This window comes from Excalfactoria chinensis, chromosome 7 (genome assembly GCF_039878825.1).
Source record: "Excalfactoria chinensis isolate bCotChi1 chromosome 7, bCotChi1.hap2, whole genome shotgun sequence".
Lineage (NCBI taxonomy): Eukaryota > Metazoa > Chordata > Aves > Galliformes > Phasianidae > Excalfactoria > Excalfactoria chinensis.
The window spans coordinates 5,979,899-6,002,563 of record NC_092831.1 but is presented as its reverse complement, the minus strand read 5'-3'; the positions used below and the strand labels follow the sequence as shown (position 1 = coordinate 6,002,563).

The 22,665-nt window shown below is 39.9% G+C and overlaps 1 protein-coding gene across 2 annotated transcripts in view; it reads right to left on the bottom strand.

The window, feature by feature from the left end:
• Positions 1 to 22,665, bottom strand: part of TMEM163 (transmembrane protein 163) — a 76,963-nt gene that overhangs the window by 5,286 nt on the left and 49,012 nt on the right. For both annotated transcript variants that reach the window (XM_072342422.1, XM_072342421.1), the window contains 2 exons: positions 13,700 to 13,796; positions 877 to 988 (listed from right to left, as the gene is read on the bottom strand). In XM_072342422.1, the coding sequence (XP_072198523.1) occupies positions 877 to 988; positions 13,700 to 13,796 (209 nt within the window). The remainder of the gene's footprint in view (positions 1 to 876; positions 989 to 13,699; positions 13,797 to 22,665) is intronic.

Below are 22,665 nucleotides of genomic sequence, written 5' to 3'. Positions count from 1 at the left end.
CATTCCACAATCCATGAGTCACTGACACTGTACTGTGTGCCCCAACAGAACATTTCAAACTGCCTTGTGATGGAGATCTGTAGGGATCTGTGACATCTCCATCCTCCCCTGGGCTCACCTGTTTGCAGAGCAGACCCCTCTGCAGATCCACAAGCTTTGGCCTTTAAGTGAGAGGAGCATCGGAGCTCACCTCCAAACCTGCCTTACACATACCTTTACAAAGAGCAACAGCTGGGCACTACACACCTGCACTGAGGACTGGAACAGTGAGGGCTTCCAAGCACTGCATGAGTTCCACCATGTGACAGACCCTGGCAGGATGCAGGACAACAGGCAGTGGTGCTGTTTTCCATGCATGATACTGCACTGGCTGTACTGAGCAGGTGACATGAAAAAAACCAGGGCTGCAAATTACCTCTACAGGACAAAGTCTGAATGATGGCTGTAACTCCTGCTGAAAGCAGAGCGGCATTTTCTGCAGCACTTCCTACATTTGAGCAGTAGGGATGAATCTGTTCACCAGGTATGGGCAATGATGACAGGTGTGACTTAGCCAAATCTCTTTAAATTGTTGTCATATCCATACATCGAACTCCAAACTCTGACAAATATACACCTAATGTATATTTATGCGCTCTCTCTTAACTTCACATTATTGCCCACTAGCTACCCATTAAGTGTTTGGCTTCTATCAGATGAACTCATCTGATGCATCTATGTAAGAAGCCAGAGGTCAAAGACTGCTCTGTTTTGTGTTCTTCCACTTTCTCATCTCAATACACTTCCCTGGTTGCCCTCATGCAGGGGATCGCTTGTATCTCTGGGTCTACCACAGTCCCTGAGAGAATCAGGCAACAGGTTTGTATTCACACTCACCATCAGTTATCAGCGCTCTGCTTGTAAGGACCTTGCCCAGCATAAACTTGATTACTGCCAAAACCGTGCAGAGGATGCCACTTAAAACAGAGACGCTATACAGAAAGTCATCCTGAAAGAAAAGATGTCAGACATTAGTGTATTTTCTGGCTCTGTGCAGTATAATTGACAAAAATTAATAATTAGCATGCAATTATTTGTGCTACTGAAGTATACAACCTGAGGAAAAGACCTCCTAGGTTATGACATTCAGACAGCTGGTGATTATTTTGCTTATACTACTACCAATAATTGCTCTTGCAAATGTAATTAATTAATGATGGTTCCAAGCAACACATTTTGAATAGACTCAAACTCCTGAGATTCCGGAGATGATCCACCTGCTGGGCTGACTGCGGGTTGCCCAGTAACCTAATGTCTAATGCAATCAATAAGGAAGTCTGCACGCAGGATGAAGGATTGAGATCTCACTTACCAGACCTTTGTTGATTTTTTTTGTGTGGGAGAAATAATAATTCGGTATTCTTTCTGAAGTCAAGTCTGGTCTAAGCAACATCCTTAAGGGCTTTACTACCAGTGTGCAGCCTTAGCCCTTAGAACACAATTTTTTTGCAGCTACAGAACTATCCACAATATTGAATATAAAGCAGGGGCTCCCCAGGTTCCTTCAACAGAAAGCTGAGCGTCTGCATAGGGCAATAAAAGTATCTGATGACTGTTTAACATACTTTCTCTTAAAGGCTGTCTGCAGGCACCGGCCTCTTTCCCCTCACTCGTTAGTGTTCAGGTGGTGTCTGGGAACCGCTGAGTCCGGGCCTGAACCACTGATTGAGCACCTGGAAAAGGACCCGGTGAGCCCTGGGAGCACAGGAGAAGGCAACTCATGTGTGTGACTGGAAGGGGAGAAGCCTGGCTGCACCTCTCCTCGACCCCATTTAAGGGCTGACTGCCACTGGGGAAGGATCTCTGGTTGGAGATCCCTCCCTTGTGGAGTCTTTCCTGCGAGCCTGGCTCTTCAGAGGCAGGTGAAGACTCTTCCTTTGTAACACCATTCCATTCACACTGGTCCCTTTGCTATTACACTCCTGTATTGCTGTTCCACTGTGTGAATCTTTCTGATTGTAACAGGTGGGATGCAAGGAAACTGCTGGGTGCTGAAACAGCTGCTGCAATCAAGCACCCAACAGCAGTCCCTGTGTTTCTTCTTCTGCAATCGAACCACAATGCTTCAAAAATGGATTAATTATATTGCTCTTAAAACAAGTTTTAATTTAAGCTGTTGTAACATCAGTACAAATAAAGGAACTAGCAAGAATATTTTTATCTGCAGGTCTAAGTGGGCCGGTGCCACTGGGACCTTGTTACTGATTAAAATAGTCTGGCAAAACCCCCCCACTTATAGTAAACATTGTCATAATGATTCATCATCAGCTCCATCTATTTCTATTAGTTTAGCAGCAACTCAAGGCACAAAGAAACGATAAAAGGGTTGTGAAAAGCTGCTTGGGAAGATATTGGTGCGATGTGCAGCCTCCCATTCAGTACATTTTAGTACAGTTTTCTACGTCTGCCAAGAGCCCATTCCTTCTAGTCCTGGTACAATATTGAATGTTATGACAGAACGTGCTGAGAGAACGAGCATGAAGCACAAGCAGATAGAAAACAAAACTAAAGCAACTGGGTAACAGCAGGATAAGAAACACTGATAGAATTATTCTACCCGAATGACCGGAATGTACTCAAGCCATTTTGTCTAGTAAAGTTTGGTTGATGTCAGCCTAGAATATCTACTATGCCCCAAGATTTAATCTTGGTAGCCCGACTCTCGCTGCTCTTCAGATTTTAATCTAATCTCAGCTAACACTTTACTAAATATTTTACCTAATATTTAACACTCAGCACGAGTAAGACTTCAGAATAACATGAAGCAGAACGTACAACATCAACCTAAGGACCAGTGTCCCCGCAGGCCAACAGAGTGCCATTCTCACACAACTGTTCTGTAGATGAACCAATTTCTTTTCACTTAATTTGCAATCATGAGTGGCAAGCAAACCTGACTGTGATGCTTTCAAGCATATGAAGGCCCTGAATTTCTTGCTACAGAATGTCAACCCAGTTGGTCAGTACCCGAGGAGCAACAGGAACTGCCTCTCAGCAGTTACTGCTGCTGAAAAAAGTCAAGCCGGATTTAAATGGTGACTGCAGAGGGCATGAAAAGAGCAGTGCAAAGGGGCGTTATGCTATTTTGATCCTATTTTTTTCCCTTGTCACAGTACATAGCATGGACTTTTGGGGTGAATTCAGGTAGTTTGGGATTTTTCAGTGGTACCAAACTCATGAAACATTGGCACTCATCTTGACATATGTTCCAGCTATGGTATCATGATCAAAATAGTCTCGCTAATTGCTTTACTGGCAGCCAAGACAACTCAAATGAGGTACAGGTTCTTGTATAAAATCATCAACCTAAAATTCTATAGAGAATTCAGGAACTTGGAAGTCTTCTAACACTAAACTGACAGCACCGATACAGCAGGAGATCTGATCCATCAGCGCTTCTTTGCCATCACAGTAACAGAAAAGGGGAGGAAACTAAAAATTTCTTCTTCCTTTAGTCTATTCAGAACAGTTTTAGTCAGAAGATTCCATTCCCTCTTTTTTCCCCTGGATTGCCAACCTTAATCCCACCGACCACCAGCTCAGAGCAGTTCCACACAACACCCACATGGAGGCAGCCGACACTGCAGTACCAGGCGAGGAGACAAAACCGAAGTGTAACAAAAAAAATCACCTACTTTGACTCCTGAGCCTTCCTTGTGCTTTCTGGACGCCCTGGCAGCCGGGAGCTGGAAGGAGCATCTAGCAAGAAGGTTTTGCAGCAGGGCAACGAGCTGCTCAAATGCTCCTTGGGGCACACTCATGGGGAGAGAGCCTTGAAGTGGTTTAGGACAGCAGCTGGGAGGCCACGTAGCAGAGGGTCATGGAGGGTGTGACTGCTGGAAGGAACAATGCTGACCACCTGATCCTCAGGGCTATGGAGCAAGGGGACACGGGGATGGTGCACTTCCCTTGCTGCTGCAGTGCTGTGGGGCTCCAAGAGTTAAACACATCATACTGTGATGTGAAGTGACTGCCACTGAACTAACCCATCCTTGGGAGAAAGGAAGACAAGAGGCCAGAATAGAGAGCTAAATTAATAAAATAAGCCCAGCCATCTGGCACTGTCTCCCTCAGGATCTTCCCTCCACCGTGCCCCCTCTGTGTCCCTTTGCCTTAGCATCTGATGGTCATTAACAGCACGAAGCACATCTTGCCAGGCTCACTGTATGTATTCATGGCATTATTTTAATTAAAGCAGCAGCAGCAAATTGTGACAGATGATAAAAATTTAAATTCTGGTCATTTCCATATGATAAAAGCTTCTCAGCACTGTAAACAAGGCTCTTTCCTTTTCCATTTCTTTTGATCATATTCACTCATTACACTATTACAGCCCTACACGAAATCTCAATGAATGGACATGCGTATCTTACTAGATGGCTTCATGTATAAAACAACAGTGTGCACAAAGCTAGCTGCTCAGCCTGAACGGACATCTCATCACACAGTATTTTATGCTGTGACACTGTCCCAAAAGCAAGCTTTCCTATGATGCTTTCTTTGGTCAGCAGGCAGCTTTCCTGCACTTCATCCCAATGCACTGTCCCCACTGGTGCAAACAAGAACTGAGGCCTTCAAAAACATGCAATAGTACTTTAGTCCCTGCTTTCAAAGATCTCACCAAGAGCAGTCATCTTATGGCTTAAGGAAAATCTGTTGATGGTGATGAGACTTTGATCTTTCCAAATCTATTGTAGAAACGAAAAAAAGCTGCAGGGGATGCTTCAGCACTTGGCTTGGTAGGGGGAGATGCTTTAACACAGTTCTCAGGCTAGTAGCTACATTTTAGCTGATCTGTGCTGCCAGCATCTTCCGAGAATGTCTTACTAATTCTGACTTTAAGACTTGGCTTTACTTTCAAACTATATTATTTCTATATTATTTCTATCAATTATTTACTGGTATTGGAGGAAGAAGGAATCATCAGTGTTCATAACCAGTGGTAACAACACATGTAAAATTAAGGTTAAAATCTGTACTCATGATTCTCCTCTCTGGCCCTCCTGTACTCTACCCCAAGGTGCTGCTTCTCCTTGCACAGCTGCAGCTTTCCTTCCACTCTCCTTAACTTTCTGTGACTCAGACACAGCTGGGAGCTGCTGGTACTGCTCCTCCATCCCATTCCCCCCTCCCCCCACCCAGAGAAGGCTGTGTTTTGTGGTGTTGTATCTCTTCTCTGCTGAGCCTTGCCCAGGGAAAGAAGGGTTTAAAATAAAACGAGGCATCTTGGCTCAGGAGGGAGGGCTGTATTTCTGGAATGCTGTAGCTGCTGTTGGCAGAAGCGATGTTGTGACTGGGCCAAACCGAGCCAGCCTTGTGGTGTTAAATACCGATTCTGCCCCTCTCTGCTCCTCACCACCTGTCTCACATCTCCACAGCAGCCTGTTCCTGCAGCACCTCAGCAGCTCCCTCTCACCTCACCCATCCAGCACGCTGCTACCAGGCAAAGTTAACCAAAAAGGACAGGTTCTTAACCAAAAAGGACAGGTTCCGCTGCCCTTCCCCGGAAGGATGGTGTTTATACAGATAGAGCCTCCAAATTTCTATCCCGCTTTCTCACAAGTAATGAGCAGTTTATGTAATCAGTCTAGAGGCAGCTTCTGGGAAGCTGGAGGGCCCATCTCACCAGCTGACTTCAAAAGGGATGAGGGTTTTAATTGCTTTGCACTGTCAGAAAACAAACCAACAGCCCTGTGCCTGACTCAGGCAGCAAACTTCACACAGAGACATAAAGACCTATTATTAGCACCAAAATAAATTTGTTATGAATGCTTAAACCTGCACCTTGAGTGCTGAAGCACTGCGACAAAGCAACTCCACCGAGCAAGAAGTAGATAATGATGACAGCAAGGTAAGAGCTCATCACAGGGCACAGGGGCTGTGAAGGGCATTACCTAAAGAGTGACCAGCAATGTGTACCACGTAACCCCAGACATGGCTAGCAGATCCTTCCTATCACCATGCTAAGACCTGGAAGCAAGACTTGTCATGAAATCACTTAAAACAACCTGTAAGCCAAAGCTGAGGAAAAGTGATCAACTATATTTCAAGTGGTTTTCATATCAGCAACTTTCTCGCCGATCTGAAACAACATGTTTGTTTTAGGGCCAAGTAACAACACATCAAACCATATGAAATATCACTGTGATCACAATAAAACAGGATTCTAAAGTGTAATTAATACGTTCAGTCATTTGGTTTGAAATGGTATGCAATAAATGATATGCATATATGAGAGAAAATAAAGAGAAGTACGTATAAGGACACATCAGGTACATCAGTCACAAGTAGTATTTCCTATAATGCTATCGACCTCTAATTCAACTGTTGATGTTAAATATGTTACATATTTATTACAAATGATTGAATTAGCAAATAAAGTAGAGCTCAAAAAGCTACACTGTGCCACTCCTAGCTTCCATTCAACAACCAATAATATGTGATAGAACTACAAGCAGCCTAATCTTACAAGGGATTTCATTTATAAAAGCATCAGAGGCGCCACATCAGATGTGCACCACGTCTTTTGTATACAAATTGATTACATTTTCCTTCTTTGTTCCGAAGGAAATGTCAGAAATATGGCGTGATGCTTGCTTACCCTTGCAAAATAGTGTCCTTTGCCATACTAATGAGGACAAATGCCAAACTGCATTGACATTACATGTGTTACACTACTATCTAGGGAAACATAAGCAGTAACTGAATAGTAAATAGGTATTGATTTACAACCCCAGGTGAAATTAAAACAGTCACTCTCAGTGTTGCTGGGTTGGGCTGGTTTTAGCCTTCTGAAATAGAAACTGCTTGCAAATCCTTGGTGGCAACAGTCAAACTGAAATATACCATTTTGTATGTATTATTCAAGAATATATATAGTGATTGACATGGAGAAGGTAAAAAGGGGGGAAAAAAGGATTTTTTATTGGAGAGCTGTCAAATGCCAACACTAGCAAATCTAAACAGAAAGTAATGCTTGAAAACTATGCCTAATGTGAGCTTTAAATATAGAAATCACAGCATAATGTCATCAACATTATGGAGTATCACTAAATATATGCACCGAGTCTGCAGGGTTGGTACTGGCTACGGATACAGCTCTCTGAAACAACAATAAAGGAATGGAAATTCCTTTTCCAGTGGGAATTGTCTTATTGCAGCCAACATGGGCTGGAGAACAAATGCTGTGAGTAACAGTAGGGAAAATATTCTGAATCGGGTAGCTAGAAAAATAAATTAAAAACTAAATCACTTCCGAGCCACAAAGAAGTGGTTCTATTTTAGGTTCAGTACTCAACACTGTAGAAAAAAAACCAACAACAACTGAAATTACGTGATCTGAGAATGATTCACTTAAAATTAAGTGGAAGGGTAAACACAGCGAAGGTTTATATTCCCAGTGCCAAATGTTGATTAACTTCCTAAGTCAGACGTAATGAAGAACAGCTAAAATTGTCAGAAAATTTAATTCCAAATACCCTGGAAAGAAGAGCAGCTGCCTACTGCCAGCAGTGCCAGCAAGAGCTTCAGGAACAAAGAAAGTGGGGGGAGAAGGGGTGGGGGCATGAGAACTGATGAGTGACAAAATTTGTCCCTAGGGGCCAGGAGTTTATCACTGCAATGATAACTGTGGCACGTCTGCTGGAACAGGTCGGACAAAAAGAAAGATTCACAGCCACATAAGAAATAAAATGAGAAGTAAGTGGAGTTTGTAACTGTAACGGTACATCCCTCCGCCTTGTGAAAAAAAAGAACCAAGTATTTTGTGACTTTTCTGTGCTTTCCAAGTGAATATAGTCATAGCCGCCCCTTCCTCCAAACACATTCACAATGCGCTCATGCAGAGAAAGCCCAAGGCAACACTGCATGTTTAAGTTAGACAGAGGGCACTGCCCAGGCCTCTATACAGTACACCTACACCTACTTGGATTTTGTTAACAAGAAATCTAGAACAAAAACACAAGCATCCCAGCTGTGTGATAACAATAGGAGAGAAATAGGAAGATTTCCTTCCAAAACATGTTCAAAACCAAGTGCTGATGAATCTGGAGGTGTGTCACCACATCTCTAAATTCATAAAATACGAATGCTTTTCTTAAAAACATTTTCAGATAAATGAGAAAGGAGGTCACAGCCTGAGAATTAACTTGTGCTTATGTGTGGATGCATGCAGAAACTGTGTCTACATAGACACCCACGCAAATCTGTCTCCAAAAGAAAATGAAGCATCTCTGCAAACTCCAGACAAGTTGAGATGTCAGCTGGATTCTCTCCAGAGCGTACAGAAAAAACTCGTCTTCATTTACAGTCCAGGCTAACTGGGGAGGTCCCAGCTGACTGTCGGTTACCAAATCTGACTCCAGTGTACAAGAAAGGCAGGAAGGATGACCCAAAGAATTACAGGCTTGCCAGTCTGACCTTCAGTGCCAGGGATGTCATCTCATGGCCCATACAGGACAATCAGGCAGTCAGGTGTAGCATGGCATTCTGAAAAGCAGGACCTGCCTGATTAACCTGACTGTGTCCTCTGGTGCTCAATATAAATCATTTCCAAAGAGCCAAAAACTGGCCTATATTTTTGGTTTCACACTATTTTTCATAAGAATTGTAGAAGCATTGGAGGAATTGCCATAGTACTACATGCAATAGGTATGATGGGATATTCACCTGCAGGGCACTTTACATTGCTCCTAAAAGTATACATGGGAGAAAAACAATCCATTATGCTCCTCATGATGTGTATTCAGTATTGGTGGCTTCCAGACTGTTTGGACAAATATCCCTTTGGTACCCTTTAGTGTCTCCAAATTCTGCATCTTATCATCAACCTTATAATTCATTACTTCATGATTTAAGTCATTTAAAAACAAAAAATATGATCCTATGGACCAGTTGTTGGAAAGCATTGCTCTATATCACAAATATTGAAAATGCTAGCAGAAGGGACTGTATTTCAAACCTTGGGGATTAATACATGCCTCGGTTATTTAAAAAGAAACTTTTTCCCAAGATAGAATTAAATTCTTACATTAATTATGCTATTGTATGTGAATAATTAATTCATTGGCCAACTCTCCTGACACAGAATGCCATTTTTTAGAGCAGGCTTCTTTTAATTATTATATAACATAATATGCACGGGGAAAATCATAAGTTTACCTCATAGTGGCAATTTCTGAACAGGCAACTAACTGCAGGATATAGAAATTACAGTTAAAAGTTCTGCAGAAATATCAATTCAGTGCTCAACAGTAATTTGGAAAAATAAGTATCAATTTCTGGTGACTCTCATACCTTCAGTCATATGGGCTCTTTGGGTTTCGCCATCTGAAAATGGAGTCAAAACTGAAAAGAAAGTTACAAAGAAAGCCAGTGATGACCAAAGATAATGAATATCTCCCATGAGAGAAATGACGAAACAGAAAAGGTTCTCCTGCTGTCAGAAAAGATGAGTGGGACACATGGAGGTAGACCTATGATGGGATGGGGGTGATTAACTGGGAAACAATGATTAAGTACCTCTTCCAATATGGGAATTATGGAGGAAACAAATGAAATTCTTTTGAAAATCTACCATTCTACGACTCTGTGAAACCAGAAAACAGTAAAACCACAAAAGGGAGCATTTCTTCCCACGATGCACAACTACAGAGTCATACGATATTGCTGATACCGAAACCAGAAAGTGACAGAAGAAAAAGGGCACCACAAGCTTGGATCCCCAAAGCCACGGGACAAGCTGAGATGCAGGTTAGCAGAAGGAGGCCCACCTGCTGCTGGCAGGATTGTGCTTCTCAAAATGTTGAACACCAGAACTACTGTCATTCAGTATGTTTCAATGCAATTATGTTCAGCAGGGTATAAAAGAGAATTCAGCTGAGTGACTGAAAAACGCCTCACTGATCTGAACCTGAGTCCCAGGCCTGCAAATTAAGTAGATCCTCTCTGCAGTCTAACAAGGAACTGTGGATATTTAAGCCCCTTACGTAATGGATGGGGTGCTCAAGCTGGAAATGCCTTAAGTAAACTGTCATTCTCTGTTTGGTTGTCTGAATCCTGGTGAGGACTGCCAGACCTGCAGCTTAAATCATTGTATAAAATGACAAAAATACCAAATACTCCTTTTCTAAACGTCCACACACACAAAATCTGTGTTCCAAACACTTGAAAAAGCATTTCAAATGACTTCTTTGTCATACAAATTTCATATCCTTTCTTGTTAGCAGATTTTCATGAAAGCCAGTTGGCCACGATCCATCCACTGCAAGGACAACAGAATCTCAGTCTTAAAGATCTCAACTTCTTTTTAAGGGAAAACCTTTCTCATTACATGAATAAAAAAAACCAACAGACATCAAACACTGTATCTTATATACTACAAGAAATACAACAATCTTTGTGTAAGTGATCCAGGATGATTCCAAAGTGATTAACTATATTTTTAGGCTTTTAATTTTAGCATGCTACAACCCATTAATGGATACCTGATTGGCTGTTCTCTTTCATTTGTTATATTTAATCTGTCCACACTGAATGCCATTTTCTCCTAAACTTGTGCAAATTAAGATGAACACAGAAGATACAATTGCTTCCAATTTCTAATTCTGACAAAGTCACAGATGTGTACGACAAATTAAGATGTAAAAAACAGACTTTATAGTTCTGACAGTCAGCAATGTTGTTCAGCTCTAACATTCTTGTACATCTTGAATCCCACACAACTATTAGAGCAACACTCACAAAACAATTTCTGTCTTCAGGAAAGATTGACAATATTAGTTCTGTAATCAGCATCTGAATATCGAGAGCAGTATTTTCCAGTGGGGGTTTAACCACAACATCCCATCAGACTAAAGTCGCACATTTAAAATTTCACACAACTCTTTGAAAAGTACCCACACCTTTAATGACCTTTGCTTCACGAAAGGCTATTTCAGACAAACTATACGAAAGCATCATGCAATTATGACTCATATGTGAGACACTGTAACCTCCGTCATCTTATTCCAGTGAGGAGCTCTTCATGCTTGTTTTGTATGAGTTTGGTGTCCCTTATGCTCTAGATAAAAGAGTAGAAGCAGAAACTTATGCCCTGACTGAGCAGATTTCCGCTCTTCTAAGCTAATGGCATTGCCTAAGCGGCTGCAGGTTAGCTAAAAACATCTCAGACCAGAAAATACACAAAGAACTGGGAAGAACAAAGATTTCTACTGAGAGGGCACTGAGAAATGCTAAGGGAGCATTACACAAGTAGAAAATCATCATCAGATTCGGGCACAGCTAAAGCAAAAGAACAGGTTTCTATGGAACATTCTTTTCCTCGAGTATTTAGTAATACAGTAAGCTTTACGTTTAATACCTCACTGACTATTACTATCATTTAATACCTCACAGTAATATCTTTGCTATAATGCTGTTCTCTCAGTTGTCTTTTTTTGCCAGTGTTATCCTTAGTTTACAAATAGATCTTTCAACTGTCACAAAACCCTTACCTGAATCCATTTCACATGGTGCGAGGTACTGAAAGACTCTGAGAAGAGAATCCTTGCCATGTCGTTTAAGAGACAAAGGACAGAATCATCATGCCTTTTTCATCCCTTGTTCCAACCAACTTTCCAGGCAAAATCAGAAGGTATGAAGAACCCTTTCTGTGTGCATGTGGCATTCACTCTGCCACTAGTCTGTGCCCTGCCAGACACGTCTTTCCAACAATTGATATTCCTGAGTCAGACAGCCTGATGTCACAGGAACAAAATGTTTAACCTCATACTGGGTGAAATGTAAACAGAATCCACCTTCTCAGTACAGTTTTTAGGCCACAAAGTCTGAATCAGAGGTAGTTTGTCACAGAAGGGATCTGTGCAAATGATTCCTACAGGACACTTGAAACATAGTGGGACCTGCTCTTCAAGGACATTTTTCTGTAGATTTCAAACTTTATTCCTGTTTCACACAGATTTCAAAAATTCTAAGTTAAACTATGAGAAATGACAACATTTCTCTGAGACTTTACTTTTCACATAAGAAACAGAGTACTCACCTCCAGATGGCATTTGTAATGATGGAAGATGCCATACCTTCTAAAGTTTTGTTCCTACTGCTGAAAATACTAGGACTTCTATTTACCCCCAGTGAATTAGGCTGAGTCATCCAAATTAATCTGACCTAATCTGACCATCAAGTCTTCTTGACTTACTTCTGCTTCTTATACCTAGATTTCATTTTCTCACTCAATACAAGTCAAGCTGCAGCCAGATGCACTACTTGGGTATAGCTAAGTTAAGAGGTTGACTTGTAGCTAACCATCAGTGCAGGGTCTTCCGCCACCCTTACCAGGATTTCCTTCTACTTTGTTGGCACAGGCATCCACGCTCACTCCCTAACCCAGTTCTGTCACAATGCTTTGGTTGAGTTGGAGCAATGACTACTAAAAGCATTCAAGTTAACCTAGATCATTTTGACAGAACCAGGCTGGGGAATAACTACATGTGCTGTTTACACTGGTAAAACTGGAAAGGCAGTAAATTATGAAGAGTGGAAAAGAGGAAAAGTGAAATGCAAAGAGAACACGAATCACTTGCAGCCATACAATGCATTTGGCTTCAATTGAATAATGCCTTAACTCACAGGCATTCTCTATGCTACTTGTGGTTGTTCAAATGTCCCTACACTACTGATAACTATGTTCTGTTGTTGGCCAATTTCTCAAAAGTTTCCATGTCAGTGCAGCACCCAGCAGGCCATCTGCACTGCTAACTCAGGTAATGAACTCAAATTGCATTTCTTTTTATTTTCCAGCTCTGCCTCCATCTCTTGGACAAAAGTAAGGAGTTGAGGTTTCTCTACAATTATATGTGAGCTGTGATACTCGTTTGAAAGACATGATGTAAAAGTCTGTACACATTTACAAATAGACCATACTTCAAGGCTGAATGCAAAACACTGGGTCAGGTAGTATATACAATAACCAAATCTAAGCCTAACGTTTTGGGGACTCTTTAGGAAGAGTCTTCTGGAAGTGGAACTACTGCCAAATGACTCTTCCAGTGAGCAGCTGATTTGGTCAAATAGAGCTCAGGGAAGTTAATAACCGCTGCTGGAACAAAGCAAGGAAGACAGGACAGAGCAGAGCTGAGATAAAGGCTGTTGGGGAAAGTTGCTCTGTAGGCCAGGTAGGGGACTGGCTTTCGTAACCAAAACAAAGCAAAGAGCAGGAGAAAAACCCTTTGTGATGCTCCGTGGTGAGCTGGTTGAAAAGCCAGCTGTTTCACCCAGCACACTCCCTTCACCTCCTTTGTTCTTGCTATTTGTGTGTGGTTTGGGGACTGGAGGCTGGGGAAAAGAAAAGCTTTTTTCCAAATTAAAAAGAAAATACTCAAACAGTTCTAAACTTTGGAAAGTTTCTCCTATCAAAATTCCACCACTTCCATTAAGTCCAGAAAAACTGCTTCAATTTAAGTGAACATCTGTAGTCCTGTACAAAAGTTTTAAATGATTGATTGTGCTGAGAAAGATTTGGCCTGCAGATGTAAGCATAGGGAAGAAAAGGTGGAGTCAAGCCTATAAAAACCTTTAAAGCCTTGGAGACATTGGCCTTTCTCTGTCTTTCTGGCACTGTGAGGGATAAAGTGAAAATTTCAAAGCACATGAATCACCTTACCACTTCTGGAAGAACCTTCTTTGCAAGATCGTGGATAGCTTTGATCACAATACATATAGATGATAGGAGGAATATGACACCCAAGATAACACAGGCTCTAGAAGAAAGAAAGATAGAAAAAAAAAAACATTAAGAACATAGAAGAGAGAGAGCTGAAAACTCCAGATGATGCATAACGAACAGCAAAATTGTAATAGTAAAAAAATCTTATATATGTAAAGATAAAGGTGGAACTAAAGAGCAGAATGACAAGAAACATCCCAGTCCTTTCCAGATCTTAAAATCCAGTCTGTGTGTGAAAAGACAGGACGGATGTTTCAGACTGAGAATGGAGGAGAAGGCCATGCCTCTTCTGCTCCTGATGATTTACCACCACACATTCCCCTAAAGGTCTGTTTCTCTCAGTCTCTTTCTGTGTTTTGCTAAAATCTGGCACTAGAAATAATCAAGGGAACTTGACCCTCTTTATCAACCAGAGCAAATGTTTGGTAAAAGAGAACAGTAGCACAACAGAACTTGAAACCTCCGTATCCACACCAAATCTCCTAGAAAAAAAAAAGATTTTAAGGGAAATTATTAAAATATTCAGCATGTCAGGTCACTAAGATCACAGGTTATCCAGGGGTCTCACAAACCTAAACGTAGGAAATAAGAATCATAACAGAACCTTATAACATTAGGTGCAGAATTAGATGCTTTGTTCCTGCCCACAGAGATTACAATCCAGTTTAGAGAAGGCAAACAAACAGGGCATTGAAGAGACAACGAAATAACAGAATAATTGTTGTGAATGGGATACTAATACTTATATTTAGTACCGTTACAGCCTAGAGAGTGTATAATTCATTATCCTTCATGATCAATTCTGTTATGATTATTTTATTTTGGAGTAGATAAACAGGTACTAAAATGTCTACTCGCTCACCTGGGACAAAAGCAGGAGTTAAGAACTTTGAGCACAGAACTGACTCAGAGAAGTTGGCCATTTGCTGAGGCAGTGACAGGCAGAAACAAGAGACACCTGCAAGAATTGCTGACATTTCATCTGAAAGCAACACTGATATAAAACCTGTTCCATCATTCCCAGCAGGCTTAAACCAACATAACCACAAATCCTCGAGTTGGGAACAAGGCATTAAACTTTTTGTGCTGAGAAGTTCTGATTAACACCAAGGCAAGAGGACACAGTGAAATATCACCTTCCACTGGCATATCTTATATAACCCATAAACATCTTCTGGGGAAGACTAACAAACTTCCTAAGGGCTTGGCAGCACCCTTGCTGGCACTTACATTGGACTCCTTGTGATTTCTTCTTAAACTCTTCCACCACACAATTCTAACTGCAATTTTGTATCGCCAGCAGACCAATAATTAACATCAGCAATCTTGAGCTGCTTGTTATTTCCTAGATAAGTTTTACTGTGTCAGAAAAAATTCCCCTATTCATACTTAGCTGGAAATAGCTAAGAGAAATAAGAAAAAGTACGTTATAACAGAGGCGAGAACATTAAACAGCAGAGAGAAATACAGTCTGAGGCTCAACTCAGCATTCGTTCAGTCCTACCTTCTCCTTTACATGCTGGCTTTTTGAATCCACTGCCATGCAAAATTTATGACTAATGGCACAGAACTTTAGCTGCAAAAATACATGTATCTTGTCCTCTGGAGTGTATCAATTTACCTGCAAAACCACCAGAACAAAATGTTGCATAGTGATTTATTTTAACTTCTTTTGGCAGAGGAATAATTTCTAATTAAACCGCAAATCATAAAAAATACAACCAAATAAGAAGCCTCCAAAAGTTAATCTTAAGTTTAACCATCCTGCGTAATAAGAAAATAGATTGTAACCTTGCTCTTCTCAAGCCATTAGACAACAAAAACTTTCCTACTAGCTTGTTAATTTCCAAAGCATTTTAAAACATTGGTAAAACATAACTGGATTTTCATAGACAATGAGCTTTCTAGAATCTTCCAGAATGCAGCATAAGGAACAACAGACTGACTCAGAAAGGACAAGCTGAAGACATCTGAAGTGTCTTTCTTAGTGCACTGGGAATGTAAGAATAATCAAAATCATATCACTAAGTAGTCAATAGAAAGTATTTAATATTACAATTTTAATAGTGAAACTACCAAGTCTTTCTGAAGCAGATGATGAACTACAGAACATATTTCTTGATGTGCTTTTGCTGCAGTATTTCTATATGAAAAGCCAGATGACAACATAAAGTATAATTCATTGTATTAAAGAATGAATTCATCAATTCATCAGCTTTTCAATCTAACTTTGTCACAGATGAAACTGTTAAATCACTCATACTGCTGCCTCAGGAATTCAGAATGAAACTATCTGCACTTTAAAACAATTTGTCTGGCTTTTGAGCTTTGATTGCTCCTAGTCCTAGTTCCACTACTAACATCTAAATCCACGTCTCCAAGATAAAGCTTGATTATGGGCATGCTACAACCTGACAATTTCCTTTTCCTGAAAGCAGTACTACAACTCATTATGGTACCAGTACAACCCACATACAGCCCGTGTATATTTATGCAACTCTATAAATATCCACTTTGAATAACACCAGTCCTGGATACGTGCACTCAGAGCAAACAGAAAGAGAACATCACTGGCACTGTATTTCACAACATACAGAGGACACCTCAGTTGTTGGTTTTTTTTTTCCCCTTCTTGTCTTTTTCCAAAGAAAAGAAAGTCCAACTACTCAGTTCATTTGCACCTATGTTTGGTATTATTTGTTTCAGCTCTCTGCAAGTAGTGAGAAAAATTCTGCAGTATTTCAGTCCAGAACTGACCAAACTCACTCCAATGTGTGTGGTGGAAAATTCTCAACATAACAGAGCAATTCTGTGCTGTTCTTACCACAGTGACTACTCTTTGCCTGAGCTAAGGGGGTTACTATTCTGCATAAGAGCAGCCAATCTGAATTTAGACTCCCAGATGCTCATATTTATAATATTTTTTAATGAAATAATAATAAACAGATAAAAATAATTAAGGAGTTAGAAATGTACCCTCAGAGACAAGCTTTGCTATGTATTATCTCAAAAGGGATCTGGGGTAAGTTACTGAAGGATGACTCATAAAAGAGTTTTTCTCATACCAATTGACAGCTATAAAATACTCACAGCAAGATGCTTCACTTCTTAATTACAATCCTGCTATCTTTCTGGTGAGTGGAATACAATGACACTGTACCAACGAGGAGAGTTCATCACAAAGCTCATGGTAATTATTTCTTTCAAGTCAATCTGATCTAATATTCAGTAGAGGTGGTGCAATACAATTAAGGATTCTGGAAAAAAAATGCAATCTGCAAGTAAGCGCTAACAGTCTCTTAACACCTCTCAGACAGAACTATTTTAGCAGCACGGAGGGAAAAGTTTTTCACCTACTTGGTAGTATTTCTGTTACATCCTGAAACCAATTTTATCAGCACACTTCAAATTCATTAAAATTATTCGTGCCATGTGATGACACCATGTGGAATAAAACAAGATTGCCAGCAGCAGTCTAATTACTTCCCAGTTCTATTAACATGATAAAAAAGAATTGCAGTATTAAAAATCTAGCCTCCCTCTTTGCTAAGCAATAATAGCTACTACTAAAGATGTTATTCTGGATCTAATGTAAAAAGCAGTAACTAAAATGATCAGGTTCGAATACTTCTTTCTTAACATAGTTTACAGACTTAAAAAAATATATATTCTATACACAATAAAAAAAAAATTAAAAAATCAGCCACAAAAAAATCATCCCCAGGTATTATTTCTCATGAGGATTTCATAGGTGTAGTTTTGAGGACTATAAATCATAGACCTAAATCTGAGGAGAAAGACTGAATGCTTTCATACAGCCTCAGCTGAGACCTGCATCTGGATGTTCCCATAACATTTTTACCGCATTATATCCGGGAAATTAAACTTTCCCATAACAAAAGATATAGATACATAGACTGGCAGCTCTCCTCATTCCCTAAGGTGCTCTTATAGTTTCCCAGTTTCACAATAAAGCAATCCCTATGTGATTTAGTCAGCTGTGCCACAGTCATCTTGAACCTTCTTGACTTAACTTTGTCTAAAATATATTGTACAATATGTATACAAGTTATCCATTTTGCAGTAATACACTCAATCGATTTATTGATATACTTCCACTCCAGTGTGAGTCCTTCAAGTTAAACTTCATAGCTAACTGGGTTTTGGGTTGTTGAGAACCTTACCATGATATACTCTTCTAAAAGAAATGGACTTCTTTCCACCATGAGATTTAATTACAGAGATTGTGCAGTCTCTGTCCTTGGAAGTTGTCAAGACCCAAGTGGGTAAAGCTCTGAGCAACTCGTTCTGATGTCAGTGCTGACTGCTTTGAGCGGAAGACTGGACTAGAAACCTTCCAAGTCCTCATTCAACTCGAATTACCCTATAAGCCTATGAATCTTTATTAATAAAATCTTTCCCTCTGCAGGTTCTGTTGAGTTCTTTCTGCATTAAATAAGTCCCAACAGCCCACAGAAAAGGAAATGTTAAAATCTACAGAGGCTGTTTTCACCTCTGAGTGAAGAGGTAGCACGAAAACTATTACTTCACAAGGAACTGAAATGCAGCACTAAAATGTGCTGCAGGCCAATAAGTGCAATATGAGTTCTAAGCCCTGGAGTAATATGAGTTTTTTCAGCAAAGCTGAACAAATCATTTTTATGACGAATACGTGATTTAATCTATGAATAAATCCACTAATGAATCCTCCAGAGTTCAAATGAGAAAAGATTAAATCATCTTCTGAGTCTAGTTGCATTATTTCTCTCTTCATTTTTTCAGGTACTCTTGTTTTCATTCTTTCTTCCCATTACCAAATACAAATTACGTTCTGTGAATTCATGAATAAATTGGATACTTGCAATAATCTACACCACATTTCTTTCAGATAAGAGGAAGTCAGTCTGTTTAAACAGAATGGGGCTTCTTTCAACATTTGTATTATGGCAGCTCTTATATTCTGATGGTAGTAGCCAAATATATCTTTCTTTTTGGAGGGAGGCCAAGAATCAAGTGTAGAAAAAATCATTGAGAACTCAGAAAAACAAACTCAGTCTTTGTTTACCAAACCAATGGCTTCTAGCTGATGGGAATGAGGTAGAAGAGGGCAGAGGTAGCCAAAGAGCACTCCAAAAAGTCAGAAGAAAAACAGTATATATTATATTATTTATAACGTACATATATATAAAGCAGCCACTGATGGGAAAGTCTGTACCACTGTGTACTAGTGGGAGGAGGGAAGCTGCACGCTTTGCCACAAGCACAGCTCTGCTGCCAATTATTTCAGAAAACAGAGATCAGAATAACAACACAGCTGTCACTAACATTTCTTCCTTGCTACCCATTTTGCAATCCTGCTGAGACAATTCTAGCCATACTTTTTCTTAGGGTGACATCCAGAACTGCAAAGACTAAGACTCTAAAATCTACTGCTAAGCTCGTTAAAAGTTCTTACTCTAAAAAGAACAACTACTAGCCACTGTGGTGTATTACTGTAACACATAAGCAAAAATTGTCATGAGGTTCCTGCTTCTTTGCCATGCTTTGCCACTGGATATTAAGTTTCCTTGTGTCCAGTTAGTTATATTGTTGGTTGTTTTTTTTAAGTTTTCAGTGCAGCTTTTTTATTATCATGTTTAGTTACCGATGAAGACTCAGACACCAACCTGTACGTACTCACAGCTGTTCAGTGTTTACACCTGCCTGTTGCTGAGTGAGGATGGAACACAGTCACCTTAAAATACATAGGAGCAAAGGGGTTCATTGCACATGTTCCAATCCACCGCAAACAGAATCCAGGTTAGCAGCACTACAGTCACTCCTTTTCCTCAGCATAAAAACAAAACAAAACAAAAAAGATGACAAACCAAAGGGGATTCAAATATTATTACAAATTATTATTGAAAGCACTTTCCTCAATTATTGTATTTAAAAATATACAATATTATCACATGGTCAAACTTCTTTTTTCAGAGCACACTGGGGAAATGCTGTTTATATCTGAGACTCAGCTATGCGAGGGACATATTTCATGTTGAAAATGCTACAGGCCTTTTAAAACTTGCATCACCTCAAAGTTTAACCAGTCGCTGCAGAATAGGTACATCCATTAAATTCGTGCAGATGCATCAGAGCAACAGTTCCATAAATTATTTGATCCTCCATCTATTATAAGTCTGACAACAAAAGCCTAAAGGCATTTGTACAGCCCAGAGAACTTGAAATCTCATAGGACCCATTTTCTGGTTCCTCAGTAGCAGGTGAGCACAGATTCTGACATTCCTCTGAAGATGGAAATTAAAGCCTTTTGAGAATCTCTGAGATACTCATTTTTTTATGGTGACAAATTCCAATACAGAACACAATTATATACATGTAACATATGTATATGTGTGTGTGTGTGTGTGTGTGTGTGTGTGGACACTAGGCAATATATGTAAATACAGCCTAATCAACTACCAGTGAAGTAAAAGGAAAGGTTTTTATCAATTAAATAGATTTTGGATCTGGCTATGCTAAAATCATTGCCAAGTCTACAGATGCCACATTTTTAGAAACAGATTTTGGAATGTATAAATATAAACGTTCACTATTCTTTATTCAGTATACATTCTGTGTGTGAGAATTGTGTGCGTGTGCATGAATGTATGCACACATGCATTTCTGCCTGGATAAAAGCAAAGTATCTAATTGCTTTACTCTTTGCCTGAATACAAACAAGTTAATGGATTTAGGAAGAAATGGTGCAGCCTTACAGTGCAGCCTACTGAAGCACCTCTAAGACTCTTATCCAATACTGTACCTACTCTGCACTCTGCTCCTTCAGACAGGAGAGACATGCATGCTCCCCAGGAAGACCAACTCATGGTGGCTGAGAATTAGACAAGAACTGCAGAGTTGGATTCATAGTTATCTCCATGCATCTGAATTTTTTCCAGATTACTTGGCTATTCCCTTCACTCATCACAAAAGAGTTTTTTTTTTCCTCCAGCCACAGAGTTTTGCCCCTAACTGTGGGTAGGTGTGGATTCTGCCATCTGTGCATCTCTTTCTCGTGTACAGCACAGATAAAATTATCCGTAGCTTTTTCAGATGTGACTGATACTGTTGGGTCTGAATTGAGAGGATTATTTTCATTCAACACCACCTAAATTAACAGTACTCATTTAGTAGAGCTAGCCCGTAGAGTGAAGCCAGTATGCACATGAGAATTTAATACAGTACTGAAAATGAAAATCTTGAATGTTTTGTGCTGGCTATGTTTGTTTTGTATCAATAGAGCGTATAGTCGGCAATGATTTGGATCAGTGTGTTCTTTTATTGTGAACCAAAAGAAAGTAGAGCCACACCTGACTGCATGACAGCCATTTCCTCTCATGAAAGACGGTTTCCAGCTCCTTTCAGCTTTGAGGGCAAGAGCATGGTACATCTCAGCATCCATACTGCATGACTGAATACCCATAGTGTTATATCAGTGTAACTTTACTAAGGCTACTGTGACCAAACCTGAAGTAAATATTGTCAAGTAATGTCATCTGGACATAAACAAGACAGAAGAAGAGGTTTCAACTACTTTGGAAGGAAAGGCTCGCTCCATTTCAGTGTCCCACCTATCTCTAAATTTTCTTAACAAGTTAGAAGTCTTTACACAAATTCACTATCCACTAACTGACATTTTCTCACTGGACACACTGACCTGCCCACCTCTGATACCAACAGACGTGGTTCTGCAGGACACGACAACGTGACAGATTTTCAAAGAAGACATTCAGCAGTTTTCCATAGCAAGCAAAGAGGGACAGCACTCACACACTTATTTCCCTTGGCCTCCAAAAGTAAATTGCATGAGAAACTAAAGAGCAGAAGAAAAAGGATGTCCAAGGAGTATTAATATCCATACGATACCCATGCTGACAAAGGGAATACTACAGCTAAGGACAGTACCCTCAGGTATTTTCTGAGTGTCTACTTACTGCACAGAGTTTTATAGATGATTCTATTACTGCTGTTTGCTTAACTCTAAATTGCAAAGAGAAGGTAACTAAGCAACTGGTAAGTGTTTCTGGTCACTTGACTAGGCTTCTCCAAAGGTCACATGCCTAAGAATATGCAAGGCTATTACAGAAAAGCTGTTCAAAGCTGTATCTCCTAGAAAAACATCTACTGGTCCATGGCAGTATTTGAAACGCTGACATGCCTGGTAGCTGCATTGCTCCATTTACCTGAAAAGGCTACTTACAAGCTGTTTGTGATGCATATGCTGTGAAAAGAAAATTGGCAGGGTAGTTCCAAGGAGGCATAAATATATATATTTATTTATTTATACATACATACATATATGTATAAAGGATAAGGATTAGTACCCTGTAAGTTTGTGGTCATGAGGTGTTCCGAACTGGCTTTTGGTATCATTAATATGTTCTGTGAAGTGCCTTTTAATATTCTAACTCGCATGTTATACTGTTACATAGCCCTAAATTTCAACACTGGTGCATAATGTCCTAGAAAGATCAGAATACCCATATTCCTGTCCACCCTTCTCTTCACTGTAGCCCATATGTGAGGATATCTATGTAGCATTTTCCTAGAGAAGTTCTCTGACATACATATCTTTGTGTGCATATGTTGTTTAACATATGCAGAATAAAAATAAGATGTACACCTTTAACAGTCCGAAGACGGGTAGGACAGAAGTTCATGAGAGATTTTCTAATAGCTGCATCTAGCACACTCATCATGAGTCAGGTTTCCTATTTTCACCATCCCTGAGGAAAAGTAAAATATTTTTCTCATAGCTGTAGCTCAAACTAAGTTAGAAATTCTTGGATTTCCTACAGCGCTGCTTTTCTGGATGTAAAAATGGATGAGAATACTGGTTCACTCTCACATTAATTTAAGAACCT